Source organism: Salmo trutta, chromosome 1 (assembly GCF_901001165.1).
Source record: "Salmo trutta chromosome 1, fSalTru1.1, whole genome shotgun sequence".
Taxonomy (NCBI): domain Eukaryota; kingdom Metazoa; phylum Chordata; class Actinopteri; order Salmoniformes; family Salmonidae; genus Salmo; species Salmo trutta.
Window position 1 is genome coordinate 12,215,811 of NC_042957.1, and position 22,792 is coordinate 12,238,602.

The following is a 22,792-nucleotide window of genomic DNA, read 5'->3' on the forward strand; positions in this document are numbered from 1 at the left end:
AGGCCTTTGAAGCCCTCTCCATCTGTGCAGCGAAGATATCCTCCTCAGAAACCCCAAAATACAACAGCCACAGGATAACTTTGTTTGGACGTCGTAAAGGACCATTCGCCGATACTGAAAAGATATAGCTAGCTAAAGACAGAGACTTGCTAGCTATGTTAGCTAGCTAGCTGAGATTTTCTACAAGGAATTCTGCCTCTCACAAAAAGCTTCTCCCAAGTAGGTGAGACACCTACTCCCGATGCCTGCTGCACTGCTGCTTGGATTCCACCTGGCGATCTGTTCACAATCTGCCTTGGCCTGTCTCCCACTGTCTTGTATAGGTACCCCAGCTACACTCTCCCCTCTCTTCTCTCTCCCGAGCTTTTGCTCACCTCCAGCACACATGCACTGTTGAGGCGAGTGACTCTGAACTTACAATGGCTAGCCCCAAGTTGTAATATTTTTCGCTTGTGCTTTACGCTATTTGCCTCATAACTTGTGTGTGCTTTCTTGACTATGAACTTGCTTGTTTACCCAACCGTGGGACAGCCTGTTTGTTCCCACACTCGGGACTCTGACTCTCTATTGGTTAGACGTGTCACATGGAATGACGCTGGAGAGACGAAGCAGGTACGGGGAGTAAAACATTTAATATAGAATGGACATGGAACGAGGCAGTAACAGCGTCAGCAAACAGGTAACAGACAAAAAACAATTAATGCAGCAGGGGGATCAGAGCATGGAAACTGTCAAATATAGGGGAGGAAATAAACAGATGATGAGTGAGTCCAGGTGAGTCCAATATCGCTGATGCGCGTGACGAAGGAAGGCAGGTGTGCATAATAGATGATAGGAGTGAGTGATACAGGGCAGCCAGGGGGGGAAGAGCGGGAGCAGACGTGACAAGACGGACTCCTGGCCTCCCATCCTATTCTAACCACCTCTCGCCGGCTTTGTATTCATGTTACCTGATGAAATTGCTGTACAATATGATATTGATGCCGTTATCAAATCAAAATTAAATCAAACTTTATTTGCCACATGCGCCAAATACAACAGGTGTAGACCTTACCATGAAATGCTTACTAACAAGCCCTTAACCAACAGTGCAGTTCAAGAAGAAGAAAATATTTACCAAGTAGTCTAAAATAAAAAGTAATAATAAAAAGAACCAATAACAATAACGAGGCTATATACAGGGGGCACCGGTACCGAGTCAGTGTGCAGGGGTAAAGGCTAGTTGAGGTAATCTGTACATGTATGTGGGGGCGAAGTGATTATGCACAGGTAACAAACAAACAGCGAGTAGCAGCAGTGTACAAGAGTGGGTGGGGCGGGGGTCAATGTAAATTGTCCAGTGGCGATTTTTATGAATTGTTCAGCAGTCTAATGACTTGAGGGTAGAAGCTGTTGAGAAGCCTTTTGGTCCTAGACTTGGCGCTCCGGTACCGCTTTCCGTGCGGTAGCAGAGAAACAGTGTATAACTTGGGTGACTGGAGTCTCTGACAATTTTATGGGCTTTCCTCTGACACCGCCTATTATAAATCAACACTGCAGAGCTCTCCCTGTCCTATACAGTGCCCAGATTGTATTACTGTTGATGATATCTGGAAATGTGCATGTACACCCTGGCCCATCTACTGTTGCTACCAAGAACCCTTTCATCTTTGGAGGGTTCTTCCTGGAACCCTCTATGAACGGGTAGAACCCACCAGCCGTATTAGCCTTTAAAATGTAATTATTTATGACAACACATTACAGATATCATATGGCCTTTCTTTGTGGTGGTGAGGAATCTCCTGGGCCTGCAAGTCACATTATGCTGGCTTGCAAAGTGATGTGTAATTCCCATTGGAATCCAGCCAGAGTTAGGATATCCAACAAGTGGACTTGTTAATCACCCACAACCTGCATTCAGAATGGGCATTTTGAATACTGAGACTACCTCAATCATCTAAATTGGAATAATGTGGTGGAAATTCTACTTTTAATTAATAATGAGGAGAGGCAAAGTCAATAATCAATCAAGGCATTACTTTTATTAAAAACGTATTGCAATAAGGAAGCTGGTCACACAACGCACACACAGTGAATGGAGTGAGAGCCCGCCCACAAAGAGTACGGAAGCCTTATATAGTCAAGCTATCTTATGCAAGCATCTGCAAAACATGTGATCTTATGTATGTGTATGTGTGTGTGGGGAGAGACGAAACTGGGTTACTGGGTACAGGCTATACTGAAAAGGTTGTCTCATTGTGTCGCAACTGAGTGAGGACAACAGGTGCCAAAGTGACAGGAAGTCACTCCAGACATACTTCCTCTAACAGTAGCTCAATGGTTCCCCCAAGTTGGGCATGCAAGCGCCTTTGACTGTCGGCCCAGATGATGTACAGTGAGAGAAAAAGTATTTGATCCCCTGCAGATTTTGTACGTTTGCCCACTGACAAAGAAATTATCAGTCTATAATTTTAATGGTAGGTTTATTTGAACAGTGAGAGACAGAATAACAACAACAAAATCCAGAAAAACGCATGTCAAAAATGTTATAAAATGATTTGCATTTTAATGAGGGAAATAAGTATTTGACCCCCTCTCAGTCAGAAAGATTTCTGGCTCCCAGGTGTCTTTTATACAGGTAATGAGCTGAGATTAGGAGCACACTCTTAAAGGGAGTGCTCCTAATCTCAGCTTGTTACCTGTATAAAAGACACCTGTCCACAGAAGCAATCAATCAATCAGATTTCAAACTCTCCCCCATGGCCAAGACCAAAGAGCTCTCCAAGGATGTCAGGGACACGATTGTAGACCTACACAAGGCTGGAATGGGCTACAAGACCATCGCCAAGCAGCTTGGTGAGAAGGTGACAGAATTAAGTATTTCAGTCTGATTGCCATGTGAGTGCACAAAAAAATCATCTATAAAAATAAATGAATGACAGAACTGTAGCAAAAAACTATCAAAGTTTATGTATTCATCTTAAATATTGATCGGTTGGTTTTCACAGCTGTTTCATAAAGTGTTCATTGTTGTAAGTTTTAAGGTATCCTTTGCTGATATTTATTTGTTCCACATTATTAATTGTTGTATCCGAAGACCAACAATAGATACATATATATTCAACCACAAGGGTGTACCAATGAGCTATGCGAGATAGAAAAAAATGAGGACTACCTAAATTATATTATTTAAGCGTAGACAGGGGAGAGCAGGTTAAAATAAAAACATGACAGCCAGACAAACCAGTGTATAAATCAAACGGACTTATGAATGGAGTGGAAATTAGCTGACTTCGTGATATGTAAGGTAAGTAACTTGAATGTGTCAAGCAGATTACATGTTTTTTTGCCATTTCCGAAATTTAGCAACGTTTAAGACATTAATATAATGTTGCAATGTTAACAAGGGACAAAAAAAGTTGTGAGAATTATTGTTAATTTCATTAGCTAAACAAAACTTGCTTAAACAGAAGAATTGTTGCAGAAATCAGCCTTGTTCGCATAGCGATGATGAAAAGAACGTAATTTAACCTGTAACGATATCCAAAATTCTTATGCTAATTTTTACACGCAGAAATCCGAAAGAACTTCCTCGTTCGCCACTCGTCTTTGTCTGTAGCCATAGCAAATGCTCCGTTTGGCTGCTCTTCAGTTGCCTGCTCTGCGCACACGGCTGATAACCACATTTACCAGATGTTGGCACTCAAGGCAGCCCTACTTACCCGGAGTCGGATGAACTCAATTCCTCTCCTGAAGGCTTCAAAATTGGCATCTGAAGTAAAGTAGTGACTGCGAGGCCGACGGAAGGGTGAGAGGGGAAATTAGCATTTCTTTTTTTTTATTGATTTTTATTAAGTAAACTATATATTTTTTTTAAATGAAACGCTGCACACATACTCCCCCCACCGGAGACTCTCGATCCTGTACGGTCCTGACCAGAACTTGACTAGATTAGAACATGACTCCCATTCATACTTTCCAGGAGAGTTCTGTTCCCATCTCAACCTCTAGTGTGTGTGTACAGTTACTTGTACATTGGTCTTCCTAGTTCAACGCTATATCCACCAATTTGTCACATTTGTGTATTTATCAGAAATGATTGCTTATGGGTACCTTCATGTGTGTGTAAAATATTTCACAGATGTTTCATTCATAGATTTTAGGTTTGTGTGAAAGTGTTTTTTTGCTAAACGCCTATCCATTGTTCATCTTGAATGGAATGTTTGTACCCTGTATATTTGACTGTGATATGTAGCTGTCTCACCTAGCTATGTTAAGATGAATGCACTAACTGTAAGTCACTCTGGATAACTGCATCAGCAAAATTACAAACATTTTAAATATAAATGTTTTACATACAGATCTCATCAGGGGCGCAACTTTCACTTTCACATGTCCCCCCCAAATTCAGAAATTGCATTTTTGTCCCCTCAGTTTTATCATTGGAACTTGATACAAAAGATTGCAACGGTGTGGTTTTGGACCATGTGGATGCCTCCGAACAGTTGGGTAGACTGTTTAGAGTGTTTATCCGACTGGGGGGGGAACAAATTTAGGCACTGGATCTGATATTACTGAACTGAATTATTATTTTTAAACATAAATATGGATGTCACAGATGTATAATTTGTACAGTTCTTCATTAAACATGCAGTTATATTTGACTGTAAAACCTAGCAGTAGTGCTTATTTCTCTGAGAGTGAGGAGGATATACAGTGCCTTGCAAAAGTATTCATCCCCCTTGGCATTTTACCTATTTTGTTGCATTACAACCTGTAATTTAAATGGATTTTTATTTGGATTTAATGTAATGGACATGCACAAAATAGTCCAAACTGGTAAAGTGAAATGAAAAAAATCACTTGTTTAAAAAATAAATAAAAAAAGTGGTGCATGCGTATGTATTCACCCCCTTTGCTATGAAGCCCCTATATAAGATCTGGTCCAACCAATTACCTTCAGAAGTCACATAATTAGTTAAATAAAGTCCACCTGTGTGCAATCCAAGTGTCACATGATCTCAGTATATATATATACACACCTGTTCTGAAAGGCCCCAGAGTCTGCAACACCACTAAGCAAGGGGCAACACCACTAAGCAAGTGGCACCATGAAGACCAAGGAGCTCTCCAAACAAGTCAAGGACAAAGTTGTGGAGAAGTACAGATCAGGGTTGGGTTATAAAAAAAAATATCCAAAACTTTGAACATCCCACAGAGCACTATTAAATCCATTATAAAATGTTTTAAAGAATATGACACCACAACAAACCTTCCAAGAGAGAGCTGCACACCAAAACTCACGGACCAGGCAAGGAGGGCATTAATCAGAGGCAACAAAGATACCAAAGATAACCCTGAAGGAGCTGCAAAGCTCCACAGCGGAGATTGGAATATCTATCCATAGGACCACTTTAAGCCATACTCTCCACAGAGCTGGGCTTTATGGAAGAGTGGCCATAAAAAAGCCATTGCTTAAAGAAAAAAATAAGCAAACACGTTGCTGTACAGCTGTGGCCACAAGTTTTGAGAATGACTCAAATATTAATTTTCACAAAGTCTGCTGCCTCAGTTTGTATGATGGCAATTTGCATATATTCCAGAATGTTATAAAGAGTGATCAGATTAATTGCAATTAATTGCAAAGTCCCTCTTTGCCATGCAGATGTACTGAATCCCCAAAAACATTTCCACTGCATTTCAGCCCTGCCACAAAAGGACCAGCTGACATCATGTCAGTGATTCTCTCGTTAACACAGGTGTGAGTGTTGATGAGGACAAGGCTGTAGATCACTCTATCATGCTGATTGAGTTCGAATAACAGACTGGAAGCTTCAAAAAGAGGGTGGTGCTTGGAATCATTGTTCTTCCTCTGTCGACCATGGTTACCTGCAAGGAAACATGTGCCGTCATCATTGCTTTGCACAAAAAGGGCTTCACAGGCAAGGATATTGCTGCCAGTAAGATTGCACCAAAATCAACCATTTATCAGATAATCAAGAACTTCAAGGAGAGCAGTTCAATTGTTGTGAAGAAGGTTTCAGGGTGCCCAAGAAAGTCCAGCAAGTGCCAGGACCGTCTCCTAAAGTTGATTCAGCTGCGGGATCGGGGCACCACCAGTACAGAGCTTGCTCAGGAATGGCAGCAGGCAGGTGTGAGTGCATCTGCATGCACAGTGAGGCGAAGACTTTTGGAGGATGGCCTGGTGTCAAGAAGGGCAGCAAAGAAACCACTTCTCTCCAGGAAAAACATCAGGGACAGACTGATATACTGCAAAAGGTACAGGGATTGGACTGCTGAGGACTGGGGTAAAGTCATTTTCTCTGATGAATCCCCTTTCCGATTGTTTGGGGCATCTGGAAAAAAGCTTGTCCAGAGAAGACAAGGTGAGCGCTACCATCAGTCCTGTGTCATGCCAACAGTAAAGCATCCTGAGACCATTCATGTGTGGGGTTGCTTCTCAGCCAAGGGAGTGGGCTCACTCACAATTTTGCCTAAGAACGCAGCCATGAATAAAGAACGGTTTCCAACACATCCTCCAAAAGCAACTTCTCCCAACCATCCAGGGACAGTTTGGTGACGAACAATGCCTTTTCCAGCATGATGGAGCACCTTTTCATAAGGCAAAAGTGATAACTAAATGGCTCGGGGAACAAAACATTAATATTTTGGGTCCATGGCCAGGAAACTCCCCAGACCTTAATCCCATTGAGAACTTGTTGTCAATCCTCAAGAGGCGGGTGGACAAACAAAAACCCACAAATTCTGACAAACTCCAAGCATTGATTATGCAAGAATGGGCTGCCATCAGTCAGGATGTGGCCCAGAAGTGAATTGACAGCATGCCAGGGCGGATTGCAGAGGTCTTGGAAAATAAGTGTCAACACTGAAAATATTGACTCTTTGCATCAACTTCATGTAATTGTCAATAAAAGCCTTTGACACTTGTGAAATGCTTGTAATTATACTTCAGTATTCCATAGTAACATCTGACAAAAACATCTAAAGACACTGAAGCAGCAAACTTTGTGGAAATTAATATTTGTGTCATTCTCAACTTTTGGCCACGACTGTACACCAGCGGAACCCATCCAACTTGAAGGAGCTGGAGCAGTTTTGCCTTGAAGAATGGGCAAAAATCCCAGGGGCTAGATGTGCCAAGCTTATAGAGACATACCCCAAGAGACTTGCAGCTGTAATTGCTGCAAAAGGTGGCTCTACAAAGTATTGACTTTGGTGGGTGAATAGTTGTGCACACTCAAGTTTTTTGTTTTTTTGTCATATTTCTTGTTTGTTTCACAATAAAAAAATACTATGCATCTTCAAAGTGGTAGGCATGTTGTGTAAATCAAATGATACAAATAATTCCAGGTTGTAAGGCAACAAAATAGGAAAAATGCCAAGTGGGGTAAATACTTTTGCAAGCCACTGTATAGCATTTTGCAACAAAATAAAAATGATTATTTGTCTCTCTGAAAAGAAACCATCAAGTAGATTTTAAACAAATACATGTCTGTCATTGAACAACCCCATTCCATGATTACACAGTGAAAAATAACACCAATGGCTTTCATAATTTCTTTGAACAATACAAGCTAATTCACCAACATTTCTAAAAATGGATATTGGAATGAAACTATTGCCTATTCATATTGTATGCTGCTTCTGTTTTTACCTGTGTTGTTATATATACAGGTCGCATGTACATTTATACACTCCTTAATGGTAGTACTGCTCTTGTGCTATCATATGTACAGTGTATTCATTACCTCTTTCCCCTGTTTCAAAACCACTACCATTCCACCACCTTTCAAGTCCATTTCATTCCTGTGTGTGTCCATAAAGTATCCTTGCATGAAACCCCCCAATAATCTTTTAGATAAAGAACCTTGTCAGTGTGTTGGCCTGGGATCTAGAAACCTGATCTTGACAGCTATTTTGCATGACCAGTTTTGCAGCTCCAGGCAAGACCACATTCTTGGCCAGGTGTGGAGATCACATGACCAGTTCCACACTGTTTACTTCAGATACTGTGCATCTTACTGGATTTTATCAATTAAAACTTTGTGATAATTCAGTAACAGCACTACTGTAATCAAGTTGAAGTATATGGTTGTGAAATAGTAGTAGTACTGGTAGTGGTAGTGACTGCAGTAGTGATCATTTTTTATTTATTTAAATGCAACCATTATTTAACTAGGCAAGTAAGTTAAGAATTTGTTCTTATTTACAATGACGGCCTACCCCGGCCAAACTGATAGTAGTAGTAGTATTAGTAGTAGTAGTAGTAGTAATAGGGTTGTAATAAGCTATGGGTTAGGTAAAATTAGTTATTTTGCGGTGGTTTCAGGTGTGTAGTTATTATAGTGGGATATCGTGACTTAGTATACATGGCTAGAGTGAGTACTATAGCAGTATAAACTATAGAATGTAAAAATAAATATATATATATATATGTCTCATTTGGAACATTCTGAGGCAGTGGTTTCAGTTACAGTTTTTTACTCTTCAATGGCTTTGGTGCTATTTTTCAAATTACATTTACATTTACATCATTTAGCAGACGCTCTTATTCAGAGCGACTTACAAATTGGTGCATTCACCTTATGATATCCAGTGGAACAACCACTTTACAATAGTACATCTATATCTTTTTTTTTCTTTTTTCTTTCTTTTTTTTGGGGGGGGGACTTAGTACAAAACTCCAAAACTGGTAACACTTGTAACACAGCAATTCTTATTTTCAAAACCTTTTATTTTGCAATCATTTTGTTTGGAGACATATTTCACCACAGAACCATTGATCCAAAATATACTGTTATATACGGTTTACTGTGAAGTACCATGAGAACATTGATTTAATCACCAAAACACAACATAATGATATTTTCTCAATTTAGTTGTTTTAACAAGCAGTTAATACAATAGCAAAAAAATGCAAGATACATCGATCAAAAATCCATTCTGTCAGAGTGACTTGGTGCAGTGAACAAGTGACTGAATTTTTGTTGTTGTACTCAGTCAATTGAAAATGTGGTTACAGTTTTGAAACATTGAACCAAAGTCATTGAAAGGAAATGTAAGTTGCCTGCTTGTGAGCATTCAACAGTTGATGAGCATCACATTGTGATCAAACTGGTTGGGCAGGTTAGTCTCACACCTCTTTCATTCCTCGAATAAAACAGGTAAAGCAACACCTCATGGCACAATGCCTCTCCCCTTTTGACTAATATATTTTGTGTGTAAATGTTGCATAATAACTTATTTACATAAGTATTCAGACCCTTTGCTATGAGATTCGAAAGGAGAACCTTCCAGAAGGACAACCATCGCTGCAGCACTCCACCAATCAGGCCTTTATGTTAGAGTGGCCAGGCGGAAGCCACTCCTCAGTAAAAGGCACATGACAGCCCGCTTGGAGTTTGCCAAAAGGCACCTAAAGGGCTCTCAGACCATGAGAAACAAGATTCTCTGGTCTGATGATACCAATATTGAACTCTTTGGCCTGAATGCCAAGTGTAATGGCTGGAGGAAACCTGGCACCATCCCTAAGGTGAAGCATGGCGGTGGCAGCATCATGCTGTGGGGATGTTTGTCAGCAGCAGGGAAAGGGAGACTAGTCAGGATCGAGGGAAAGATGACTGGAGCAAAGTAGAGACAGATCCACGATGAAAACCTGCTCCAGAGAGCTCAGACTGGGGCAAAGGTTCATGTTCCAACAGGACAACGACCCTAAGCACACAGCCAAGACAATGCTGGAGTGACTTTGGGACAAGTCTCTGAATGTCCTTTAGTGGCCCAGCCAGAGCCCGGACTTGAACCCGATCGAACATCTCTGGAGAGACCTGAAAATAGCTGTGCAGCAACGCTCCCCATCCAACCTGACAGAGCTCTGCAGAGAAGAATGGGAGAAACTCCCAAATACAGGTGTGCCAAGCTTGTAGCATCCTACCCACGAAGAATCGAGGCTGTAATCCCTGCCAAAGGTGCTTCAACAAAGTACTGAGCAAAGGGTCTAAATATTTAGTAAATGTTATAATTTCCTCTTTTTTTATGCATTTGCAAAAATTTCTTCAAAACCTGTTATTTTGTCATTATCAGGATTGATGAAGAAAACAAATGTATTAAATCGATTTCAGAATTAGGCTGTAACAAAACAAAATGTGGGAAAAGTCAAGGAGTATGAATACTTTCACAATGCACTGTATGTATTGAACTTGTATTTAACTAGGCAAGTCCGTTAAGAACAAATTAATATTTTACAATGATGGCCTACCCGGCCAAACCCTCCCCTAACCCGGACGACGCTGGGCCAATTGTGCGCCACCCTATTGGGACTCCTATCGGGAGTTTAAATTGTAAAACAATGTGTAGGCTATGAGTGCCGTTTTTAAATGTATGTAGTTCTGTCCTTGAGCTGAGCTTGTCTATTAATGTTCTGTCATGTTTCATGTTTTGTGTGGACCCCAGGAAGCGTAGCTGCTGCTTTCGCAACAGCCAATGGGAATCCTAATAAAATACAAAATAAAATAAATAATAATTCCTCTCTCCACGCGCCATATGCTGAAGCTGCATATTGTACCCTCCACATAGAGAGGGTGGACAATTAACAAGCAGCTGTCTCGACTTTAAGGAGCCATGGAAGTGATCAGACAAGGGAACATTCACGCAGTCGCACATTTTATACAACGATATACAGCCTCATTTTACTCATTTTAGGTCCAACGATTTTTTTTAAACTAATATCGATATACAGTTGGTTTTCTATATCGGTACTCATTATTAATTAGCGTACAGTATAATATAAACCAGGAACTCTTTGTTTAAATGTCGAATGAGGTCAGGAAAGTTTTTTGTAAACTTTGGCATTTTCACTGAACTATGAAGAGCAGGATTAGCAAACAAAACCACAATGCCTTCAGGTTCTACTCACTGGGCACACCACGTCATTTCAGCGTGGATAATTGGGTAATATTTGGTTGAGAGTGATGTTGATCAATGAGATTACAAGCTTTATTCACCCACTCAAAAAGAGAGCCAAACGTTAGTTAAATGTCTAATGTGTTATTACTGTGCTTTCAACCATCTGATAGGCACAACCAAATTCCAATGGAAAAACAATGTCAGATTTTTTGGTTTAGTTTTCATCTAAATGTCTTTCACTGTGCTTTCAACCATTTTAAAAATTTCCATGGAAAAACAATGCCAGATAATGTGTTTATTTATAAAACAGATGTATGCCTTATTACTCTATAATGTATGGTCCCGGGAAACCTCAATGTGGCCATGGATGTCTTACTCATTGTAAGGTTGAATGTTAGATTAGTTTGTAAAACAGCCTTTAGGCTATTTACTGGATTACAAAAGTAATATAGAATTTTGTTTAGTTGACAATGTAACCAAAAAGCAACATTTAAAGGAGATGTACAGTATCTACTGCTTGGATAGTTCCATCTGAGCCACTGGCTTAATTCCATTCTTTAACTTTTATTTTTGGTTAAATTGGAGACGTTAATCCAACATATGGTCAAGTTAATAGGCTATTTATGTATTTCAAAAATTATATTGAATTGTGATTGGTTGTCAATACAACCAAATATAAACAATTGAAGAAGAAAATCAAGTTAAATAATATAACTAAATCAAATCAAACTTGAAATAAAGTTTGATTTGATTTATCCCTATTCTTTCATTTTTCGTTGAGATGGAGTCGTGAATCCAACATATCAATTGTTAATATGTCGACATTTAAAGCCAGACTAAGTCCATGGCACAGACGCAACTATACAAGCATAATATAAACTCCTTTAAACGTTGATATTTGGTGCAAAACCCTTGATTCCTGATTCATCAGACACCTCTCTTCTCTATTTTCTCTCTTGCGCATTCTCCCTGCCTCTCACTCAAACCTATACACATAATGCAGTTGAAGAGGAAGAGATGTGCCAATCACACCCATCTCTAACAATGTTTGTTGCAGGAATGATTTGACACACGTATAACTTCTGAGAAATATAATATTTTACTCTCTTTACACATACCTCAATGTTTTCATTTGTGTGTTTATAAACAAAATTATTTGGTGAATTTCAATAATGTAAATAATGATATTGATGATGGTGAGAGCGCAGTAACCGAAGGACTCCATCGCTTTAATAATTTGTGTCTATAAAATCACAATGTTTCCATTTCTAATTGTCATGTGAGTCATTTTTTTAATAGAAATGAAAAATGTCGGCCTTTTGCCAGGTCCGGATATTTTCGTAGGAACTGTTTATTTTCATAAATGCGTTAGTGTCACGTCCTACATTTACATTTTTACATTTTAGTCATTTAGCAGACGCTCTTATCCAGAGCGACTTACAGTAGTGAATGCATACATTTCATTTCATGCATTTTTTGTAAAAAAATTTTTACGTCCTGACCCTAGTAAGATGTCATTTTCTATAGTAGAATAGGTCAGGGCGTGACAGGGGGTGTTTTGGGTTGTTCTATGTTTTCTATTTCTATGTTTAAGTTCTAGTTTTTCTATTTCTATGTTGGGATTGTTTGGGTTGATCTCTAATTGGAGGCAGCTGATCCTCGTTGCCTCTAATTGGAGATCATATTTAAGTAGGGTTTTTTTCTTCCTGGGTTTTGTGGGTAGTTGTTTTCAATTTAGTGTATGTCACCTGACGGAACTGTTGTCGGTCGTTTTGTTGTTTTGTTAAAAAGTCTTTATTAGAAGTAAATATGAGCACTCTACACGCTGCGCCTTGGTCCCCTTTATACGACCCACGTCACAGTTAGCTAAACCAAATACCATTTGTAAAGATCGTGAACAACCCTGTACTCCTTATGTTTTCCTACATGGTCACAGGCATAACAAATAGCTTGGATGAACTCTTGACTCAGTTGAACCAGATGTCGCTGAGCAGAAAAGTGTTCATGCCACTGAAAGTAGCGCAGATATGCCTCATCATCCTTGTCCAACTTCAGGAGGAATTCAGCCAGGGCTTTTGCATTGGGAAAGTCATTAACATGGATGAAAGAATCTCCCGGGACAAAGTCCTCATAGTTCTGTCTCGGTGGGCCCAATACTACTGGCACAGTTCCTGCTGCAAGTGGTCCGTTAAGCTTCTCAGTGATGTAGTCTCTGTGGACTGAGTTCTCAAAGGAGAGGTAGAACTTACAGCTGGAGAGTGTTGAGTAGTAGTCCTCATATCTCAAGAATCTTGCAAAGGCTTTTCCAAAGAGATCCACCTTAATATGTTTGACAAGTTCTCTGTAATAGTTATCCCTTACTGCTGTTCCAGTTGCAGGGTTATTGTTACTCACAATCCAGCAAACTAATTTATCCTTCCTGGGCAGCACAAAGTCCTCACCCAGGCCTTTCCTTGCAGTTAAGCGCCAACGTACAGGGATGTCTGCATCTTCCCTATAACTCAAGGTCAAGTTGAAAAGGTTCTCTAGACCAGGTATCCTAATTGTGTTTGTAGGTGATTCCACATGGTACCAGATCCACTTCTGGAATGGTGGTCGAGGTGATGGAGGCAAGTTGGATAAATCATGTTTGATGGATTTGTGAAAGATGAGCACCCCGTCTGCCTTGTTGTACAGAGACCGGTCGTCTGTCAGTTGGCAGCCATCAATGTTGAAGAAAGTGGTGCAATCGCTAAAATCAAACCTGCGGTTTTCAGGCCAGAACCACAACAGCATGATGGGCTTGTCTGGTTCTGGCTGCTTCTTAGACAAGGAGCTGTTCTCAGGTGGCTTTGAGTAATGACGTGGCAAAGCAGGCTGGGGAGGGCAGATCTGAGATGGAGCTGATTGATAGTACATTACAAACAGTGTCAGAAATCCTCCTAGACCAAGGATCGAGAACAGGACAACACGTACAACTCCAGAAACCATTTTGGGCGTTCTGCAAAAAAAGAGTCAACTTTTTGAATGATTTTAAGTCAATTAAATCTTCCTGTACACAAAACAGGTTGTTTTACCTCTTAACAGTCTGTTTTACTTACTAACAGTTTGTTTTACTTCATAACTGGTGGTTTTACTTGATAACAGCTTGTTTTGTGTGCAGGAAGAAAGTATGAGAACATAGCAACTGCACAAAGTATATGTCAGCCCAGAACTGTAAACCAAATCCTGTTACAACAAAGGGGAACCGGACGATATAAGGCCAAGCAACGTGATAAGAGATGTCGGTTAACTTATTCAAGAGGGACAAGTCTACTTTTATCCATAAATAGACTTTTATTTGTCATTTGCTTTTACCCTGTAGCTGAAAGACAACTATCACCTCTCTCTCGTTCACGCCCATACACACCCACCTCAGGTTTGTGTCTGTCAATAGTTACCCTTTGGTCTCAGTACAACACAATTTTATGGACATTTTACAATAGTAGGTGAGGTGTATTTTAAACAAGTAACTTCAAATCTCTACCCTTTACTAATACAGTTCCAACCTGCTCTTCTGCTTTGTTCTGCACTGTGATATGGTTTAGGTAGATGACAATCTCTTCTAAAATGGTTTCAAATGTATTTTTCATGTGTAAAAACACAACCAGACTTGACCTAAGGATTTGCCAATACAGTAAATAAAGCATGTGTTTTGATTATTTCACGTGACCTTTCAAAATAGCCCTAAGAACCTTCTCCCTTCATATTTACAAGCAGATCTATAAAACTGAAAATGTATGTTCACTTAGCGTACCATATTCTTAGATACGTGAAGTCTGTAGTTTAGTGAGGTCTATAATTAAAGAGAAAAAGATCAAGACTCACCAGAAGACAGGTTGTTCTTGTTACAGCTTGTTCTGCTTTGTGATCGGTTTTGTAATTCCTACACACACCCAGTCAGAAATGTTGAACTGTGTGATTCGTTTCTCAGTCACATACTCATCTGTTCAAGTATATAAACGTGAAACAGTGAGAAGCTGTATCAAATTATCTTCAAAATATACAGCTATTGTTTACATTTGAAAAGGAAGAACCATCCGACAGCGGCAGAAAACATTCTCAATACGCTTCAGCGGAAAATTTCAGGAGTTGCAAAGCAGATTGTGGTACTTCCTCCTTAGCCACAGCCAATGGGCAGCAAGGGCAGAAATTGAGAAAAACGACCGTAAACTCTGCCAGAGAGAATTCTTCTGGATCCATACTTAATGAACCCTACAGCGATTAGGACTTAATTCGGATTTTGATATGAGGGTCATGTTTTAAATTCCTATTGTCAGCATCTTAGCTTCAAACATAGCCCCCCTCCCAGGTATTAGGGTGTCCTGTATCCATGACGCCACAGGTGTGGCCTGATACTACCCGGACAGGTGACGATAACCTTTACCTTTATCTAGTTGTTTTTAGAAAGATCCTGGTTCTACATAGCTATCTATCACAGCCCACTGCGCTTTATCATGGGCGACAGTTTTGGTGTTCATCATTGCATTATCTACCAGAAAGTTGGATGGCCCTCTGATGTCACGTACTGTAGGTTGATACATTGCCATGTTTTCGTTTATAAAGCATTTTTACAAAAACTCCCACTGTACCTAACATCATTACTAAACTTTAGACACACGAGTTACCACACCCGGTGTCAGTGATGGCTAACTCTGGAAAGGAATTTGGTCTCTACTGAGTTAGGTAAATCAGCATTTCGTTTTTTTTACACCGTATTTGTGGAACAATCTTCAAAATGTTCTAAAATGTAATGTTCTGGCCCCGCTAGTGTAATTCAGAAAGCTGAATGAGGACCTTATTACTGATGAATGTGTTGGTTTTTATGACCGTGTTTTTCTTTCTTCATGCGTTTTGCATTTATATGTTGATGTGTGTATGTTCTGTCATTTATGTAATTCATGGCTCATCTGTAAAATAGACCTTGTTCTCAGTATGACTCCCTGATAAAATAAAGGTAAATAATAATAATAATAATATTAATAAACAATTGTATATATAGTGTTGCATATGTTTTCAATTTCTTTCTTTTTTTGTGCCGTTTTTCGGCTGTATTGCTCTGTTTCTGCGATTGTGGGTTCCATATACTAACACCTAAGTTGTTATTTGTACATGTGTTTTGTTCTAGTAGAAACACATCTATAATAGGTTATGTTCTATCTAGCATTTGTAGTTCTATTTAATATTATCACATCTTGTGGCCCTTTTGGCTACTTTAGTTAACCACCGGTGTCTGTAGTTATCTGTGGCTCACTGTGTGGCCGTGTCTGTCCCACTGTTGTTTGTGGAGACATGCATTCTGAGAGGATCCCTGTGAACAGTAGATCTGTGCCAGAAAAGAGGGATAGACCAATGAGTGATATATGGTTGGCTTCTTAGCAATGGTGCTCATCTTTACCGCAGAGATGGATCTTTAGTCTCAGAAAATAGATGTTGTGGTGGCAGCTGCAGATAAGTTCTTGGGGGTACGAGATTTGACATCAGGGGATTTATAGGTTGTGTTGAGTGGTAGTGTCCCGTGGTCTCGGGTCGTAGGCCTGTGGTAGGATCAGATATGGTTAAAGTAGTGGAATAAGGTGGTACGTTTGAATGAGTGGGTTGCTCTATGCCGAAAGAATCCATTGAAACCAGACCCTAGCCACGGTTGCCTAGGGTCGGGTTTTCGATACTATTACATTATTAAGGGATCCATGGGCTGCCTTACGTTGATTTTGGCTTCTTTTAGAGGCAGCTCGCTGAAGCATATTGACATTTAGTGTCCCAAAGGCTACAGTAGAACCCAACTCCTATTCGTCGGTGACTTGCGATTATCTGGGGAACAACGCATTTGAGCAATTGGCTGGGGAATGACTGCTGGCTAGTGGCATAATATTGTAGGTTTATGTAATTTGACGGAATTATTGGCGGAATATTGTATAAATAAACAAAAATGTGCTGCATTCGTTACCTTTCTTTTAGACATAATAAATAAAACAGGGTTGGCAGAATAACTTGAAAATGTCATCCATAAGCCTACAAATACATGAATTAAAAACGCCCCATTATTGTCCATCAGTGGGACATAAGTATTACTGAGTCTATTTGATGATGTGCTATTAACGGCTAATCCTGGACTTTCCTTTAGTGGTTCTTCACATTTAAACTGTGGGGCAACCAATATAAGTTCTTCAAAGAACTCTTTAAAAGGGTTTTATGAACAATCTTTTGTGGTTCATTTTTTAACTACCCCCCCTCCCCTATTATTATTATTATTAATACAATAACACAATATTTGTTCTGTCAGTGTTTATTATGATTTTAGTGGCAAAGCGGAATAAAACAATCTAAATATGAGGTACAATCCCTGCAGAGCCCCAAGTCCTCTGGCATGTTGATGTTAATGTGTTGATGTTCTCTGTATCCATAGCCAGAATGATTTTGCAGGGCATTGTGATCGAACAGGTTTCCTGTTATATTCATCTGAGGTGTAGAGAGGGTGAAGTCTGTGAATCCAAAAAATAGTAATTATACAGATGATTAACAAAACATGCACACAACAGTATTCATAACTTGGTAGTTGTGGTGAATGTAAATTACATTTTTGGGGGGGATTATGGTTTTCATACACATACCTTGTCCATAATGTAGAGGCCTATGGGATATCCATTGAAGAGGTAAGGGAGGAGGATGGTACATGTGATCTGCATAACATACCAATACCAGTTGGCATACTTTTGTGACCCTAATGAACTACCTTCCAGTGCCTGCGTTATAACATTGGCTGAAATAGTACTCACACATAACTATTTCATGTTTCTAAATGATTTCTTTATTCAGACGAAGGGTACTGCTATGGGATCCCCCATGGCTCCTAACTATGCTAATTTGTATGTAGGTTACATGGAGAAACAATCCATTTTCAACCCTCTCAAAAATGTTTTCTTGCCTAACATCATTATTTGGAAACGGTATATTGACGATATTTTTGTTCTATGGAGGGGTGACGCAGAACTGCTCCAGTCGTTTTATGCTTTTCTTAACTCCTGTTCTGAACATTTGAGATTTACTATGCAATCTGATACACGTCAAATCAGTTTTCTTGATCTTCTGATTTTGTGTGAGGATAATGTTCTATACACTGATCTTTACAGGAAACCTACTGATCGTAACAGTTTGTTGAGGGCTGATAGTTGTCACCCGCTTCCCTTGAAAAATAGTTTGCCCTACAGCCAATTCTGTCCAATCAAAAGAATTTGTATAAAACAATCATATTTCGACAGAAATATGGCTGAGACGCAGGATAAGTTCAAGGAGAGGGGGTACAACAATGATCAGATTAATATTGCCATTGAGAAAATTCAAAACAAAACGAGACATGACCTTTTTCAAGGTCAGTCTCGCATAAAGACGCATTCTTGCGTTCTCACTACCCGCTATTCAAAGTGCTCTGAACAAATTAAAGGAATCGTTCACAAACATTGGCACATTCTGAAATATGATGATTGTCTCGGTAAGGCGTTTTCTGATCTTCCCCTGGTCGTATTCTCGCGGGGCAGAAATCTCAGAGACCAATTGGTACACTCTGATTTACCACCCCAAGATATTCCTGAACAACGTCTATTTGCGCCCATACTGGATGGAAATTACAAGTGTTATGGCTGTGTTCAATGCAATGGCACTTATAAATGTAGATCCTTCAAACACCCCCAAACAGGGAAATCTATCCCAATTAAAGGTGTTATTACGTGTTCCACTAAGGCAGTTATTTATCTTATAACTTGTCCCTGTGGTAAAAATTATGTGGGTAAAACAAAGCGTGAATTAAAAGTACGTATATCAGAGCATCGTAGCACCATTAGGTGCAAAAACTTGACTTACCCAGTTGCGGCCCACTTTTTGGAAGCAAACCATTCGATTTCGTCTCTGCGTTATATTGGCATCGAACATGTCACCCTCCCGAGGAGAGGGGGTGACCTTGATAATTTATTGTTAAAACGAGAGGCTGCCTAGATCTTTAATTTAAAGACCCTTGCTCCCTTCGGTCTCAACATAGACTTTGATCTGAAGCCATTCTTGTGATTATTGTGATTTTGCCATTGTAATTGTTTGTTAGATACATTTTAGACTGCAAATGCTATGATCGTATGCTATCCATTTGTTTGTCTTTTTGTATGTTCTTTGTATGCCATTTTTTTAAATATTTGAGTTAACCAATGATATTAGGCCACACTTGGCCATGATTACAAACACCTGTGTGTCTCTTGACACTATATAAATGACTCATCTCGCAGTGTTTGTGATGATACCCTGATGAAGACAGCTTCGCTGTCGAAACGTTGGTTATTAAATCTTTGCATCTGAGCTCTTAGAGTGTGCGGCTTTCCTTTATTTTCTAGTTTTCTACTCCGCTAGCCAGCACCTCGCCTTTATAGGTGTGCGTTTCTTTTTTTTAGATTGGCATACTTTTGTGTGCCTCCTCGTCTGTATAACTACAGACACAACAGTCATCTGCACCCAATACAGCTAGCCTTCAACACATTATTATAGCCTACATATTATCATCTGCACCCAATACAGCTAGCCTTCAACACATTATTATAGCCTACATATTATCATCTGCACCCAATACAGCTAGCCTTCAACACATTATTATAGCCTACACATTATCATCTGCACCCAATACAGCTTCAACACATTATTATAGCCTACATATTATCATCTGCACCCAATACAGCTAGCCTTCAACACATTATTATAGCCTCATATTATCATCTGCACCCAATACAGCTAGACATCAACACATTATTATAGCCTACACATTATCATCTGCACCCAATACAGCTAGCCTTCAACACATTATTATAGCCTACACATTATCATCTGCACCCAATACAGCTTCAACACATTATTATAGCCTACATATTATCATCTGCACCCAATACAGCTAGCCTTCAACACATTATTATAGCCTACATATTATCATCTGCACCCAATACAGCTAGACATCAACACATTATTATAGCCTACACATTATCATCTGCACCCAATACAGCTAGCCTTCAACACATTATTAAAGCCTACACATTATCATCTGCACCCAATACAGCTAGCCTTCAACACATTATTATAGCCTACATATTATCATCTGCACCCAATACAGCTAGCCTTCAACACATTATTATAGCCTACACATTATCATCTGCACCCAATACAGCTTCAACACATTATTATAGCCTACATATTATCATCTGCACCCAATACAGCTAGCCTTCAACACATTATTATAGCCTACATATTATCATCTGCACCCAATACAGCTAGCCTTCAACACATTATTAAAGCCTACACATTATCATCTGCACCCAATACAGCTTCAACACATTATTATAGCCTACACATTATCATCTGCACCCAATACAGCTAGCCTTCAACACATTATTATAGCCTACACATTATCATCTGCACCCAATACAGCTAGCCTTCAACACATTATTAAAGCCTACACATTATCATCTGCACCCAATACAGCTAGCCTTCAACACATTATTATAGCCTACATATTATCATCTGCACCCAATACAGCTAGCCTTCAACACATTATTATAGCCTACATATTATCATCTGCACCCAATACAGCTAGACATCAACACATTATTATAGCCTACACATTATCATCTGCACCCAATACAGCTAGCCTTCAACACATTATTAAAGCCTACACATTATCATCTGCACCCAATACAGCTAGCCTTCAACACATTATTATAGCCTACATATTATCATCTGCACCCAATACAGCTAGACATCAACACATTATTAAAGCCTACACATTATCATCTGCACCCAATACAGCTAGTCTTCAACACATTATTATAGCCTACACATTATCATCTGCACCCAATACAGCTAGACATCAACACATTATTAAAGCCTACACATTATCATCTGCACCCAATACAGCTAGCCTTCAACACATTATTATAGCCTACATATTATCATCTGCACCCAATACAGCTAGCCTTCAACACATTATTATAGCCTACACATTATCATCTGCACCCAATACAGCTAGACATCAACACATTATTAAAGCCTACATATTATCATCTGCACCCAATACAGCTAGCCTTCAACACATTATTAAAGCCTACACATTATCATCTGCACCCAATACAGCTAGCCTTCAACACATTATTATAGCCTACATATTATCATCTGCACCCAATACAGCTAGACATCAACACATTATTACAGCCTACATATTATCATCTGCACCCAATACAGCTTCAACACATTATTATAGCCTACATATTATCATCTGCACCCAATACAGCTAGACATCAACACATTATTACAGCCTACATATTATCATCTGCACCCAATACAGCTAGACATCAACACATTATTACAGCCTACATATTATCATCTGCACCCAATACAGCTAGACATCAACACATTATTATAGCCTACATATTATCATCTGCACCCAATACAGCTAGCCTTCAACACATTATTATAGCCTACATATTATCATCTGCACCCAATACAGCTAGACATCAACACATTATTATAGCCAACATACAAGTCCATGGTGCTTGCCTACGGAGCTGTGAGGGGAACGGCACCTCCGTACCTTCAGGCTCTGATCAGGCCCTACACCCAAACAAGGGCACTGCGTTCATCCACCTCTGGCCTGCTCGCCTCCCTACCTCTGAGGAAGCACAGCTCCCGCTCAGCCCAGTCAAAACTGTTCGCTGCTCTGGCACCCCAATGGTGGAACAAGCTCCCTCACGACGCCAGGACAGCGGAGTCAATCACCACCTTCCGGAGACACCTGAAACCCCACCTCTTTAAGGAATACCTGGGATAGGATAAAGTAATCCTTCTACCCCCCCCCCAAAAAAAAAGATTTAGATGCACTATTGTAAAGTGGTTTTTCCACTGGATATCTTAAGGTGAATGCACCAATTTGTAAGTCGCTCTGGATAAGAGCGTCTGCTAAATGACTTATATGTAAATGTAAAATATTCTTACCTCTTTGTTGATTGATATCAATTGAATTGTGTCCATTTTCTATTTTAGAAAGATTTGTGCAAATATGAAAAGATAGATTTTATCATCATAACTCAAAATAAATGTAGATCATACAACGGACAAACCTTACCTTAAATTGAGAAGATCTTTACATTGTTCAGTTAAGTGCCTGCAACTGCTGTCCTTTCAAATTAAAATAAAAATGTTTCAGTTGTACTTGTTCGATGTGCATTTGGTATCGAGCTATTTAGTGATATTGTCTACAATGATCAGCGATCTTGGAGAAAAATAATCTGAATGACAGTCAAGTGACAAACAGCTTTTGTGATAGGCCTATTGCATGGATAAAAAACAGCCAGTGCGGGAAAAAGAATATCCAGAATATGTTGGTGTCTAGTACTTTACACCAGTGACCTTGGGATCCATGTTGGATCCAATCCAATACCCATACATTTCATGTTGATTATCTGCTATTGTTTGCTTGATTTACAGCAGGGTTTGGAAGATCATCAGTCTAGAAGATTTAACAGAGAAAGAGTAAAGGTAATGAGTTAATGGTTTCATATTTTTCTGTGCGTCTCATTGGACACGATATGCTGTGCGCAAATTGTGTTGGATAGCCTGGGCTGTTACGCTTACACCCAACGGGTTTTCCCTTCTATTATTCAGGTCATTTAATGATAACAAATGAGTTGCCAACTGGCCTTATAAACACAATGATCTGGTGAATTTTAATGAATTAAATTATGATGATGTGAGGGCCCAGTAACAAATGGGCTCAATCCCTTTCATCATAGAGGCTATTGTTACTTTTTGTCTCTAAAATTAAAATGTTTCCATTTCTATTATCATGTGACAG

The 22,792-nt window shown here is 39.5% G+C and overlaps 1 protein-coding gene and 1 long non-coding RNA gene across 2 annotated transcripts; one reads left to right on the top strand and one right to left on the bottom strand.

The window, feature by feature from the left end:
- Window positions 1–2,805: 2,805 nt before the first annotated feature.
- Window positions 2,806–22,781, top strand: LOC115162406 (uncharacterized). The gene is made up of 2 exons (XR_003869540.1): window positions 2,806–3,286; window positions 22,426–22,781. It is a non-coding gene; the product is annotated as an uncharacterized LOC115162406 (long non-coding RNA).
- LOC115162344 (alpha-(1,3)-fucosyltransferase 9) lies at window positions 12,678–15,035 on the bottom strand. The gene is made up of 2 exons (XM_029713593.1): window positions 14,749–15,035; window positions 12,678–13,882 (listed from the first exon to the last, which is right to left on the bottom strand). Exon 2 carries the CDS (start codon window positions 13,870–13,872, stop codon window positions 12,769–12,771), a length of 1,104 nt encoding a protein of 367 aa, XP_029569453.1. The 5' UTR covers window positions 13,873–13,882; window positions 14,749–15,035; the 3' UTR covers window positions 12,678–12,768.
- Window positions 22,782–22,792: the final 11 nt, after the last annotated feature.

Excerpts from the sequence above, each read along its gene's own strand:
- LOC115162344 (XM_029713593.1), bottom strand. The coding sequence starts at position 13,872 with ATGGTTTCTGGAGTTGTACGTGTTGTCCTGTTCTCGATCCTTGGTCTA.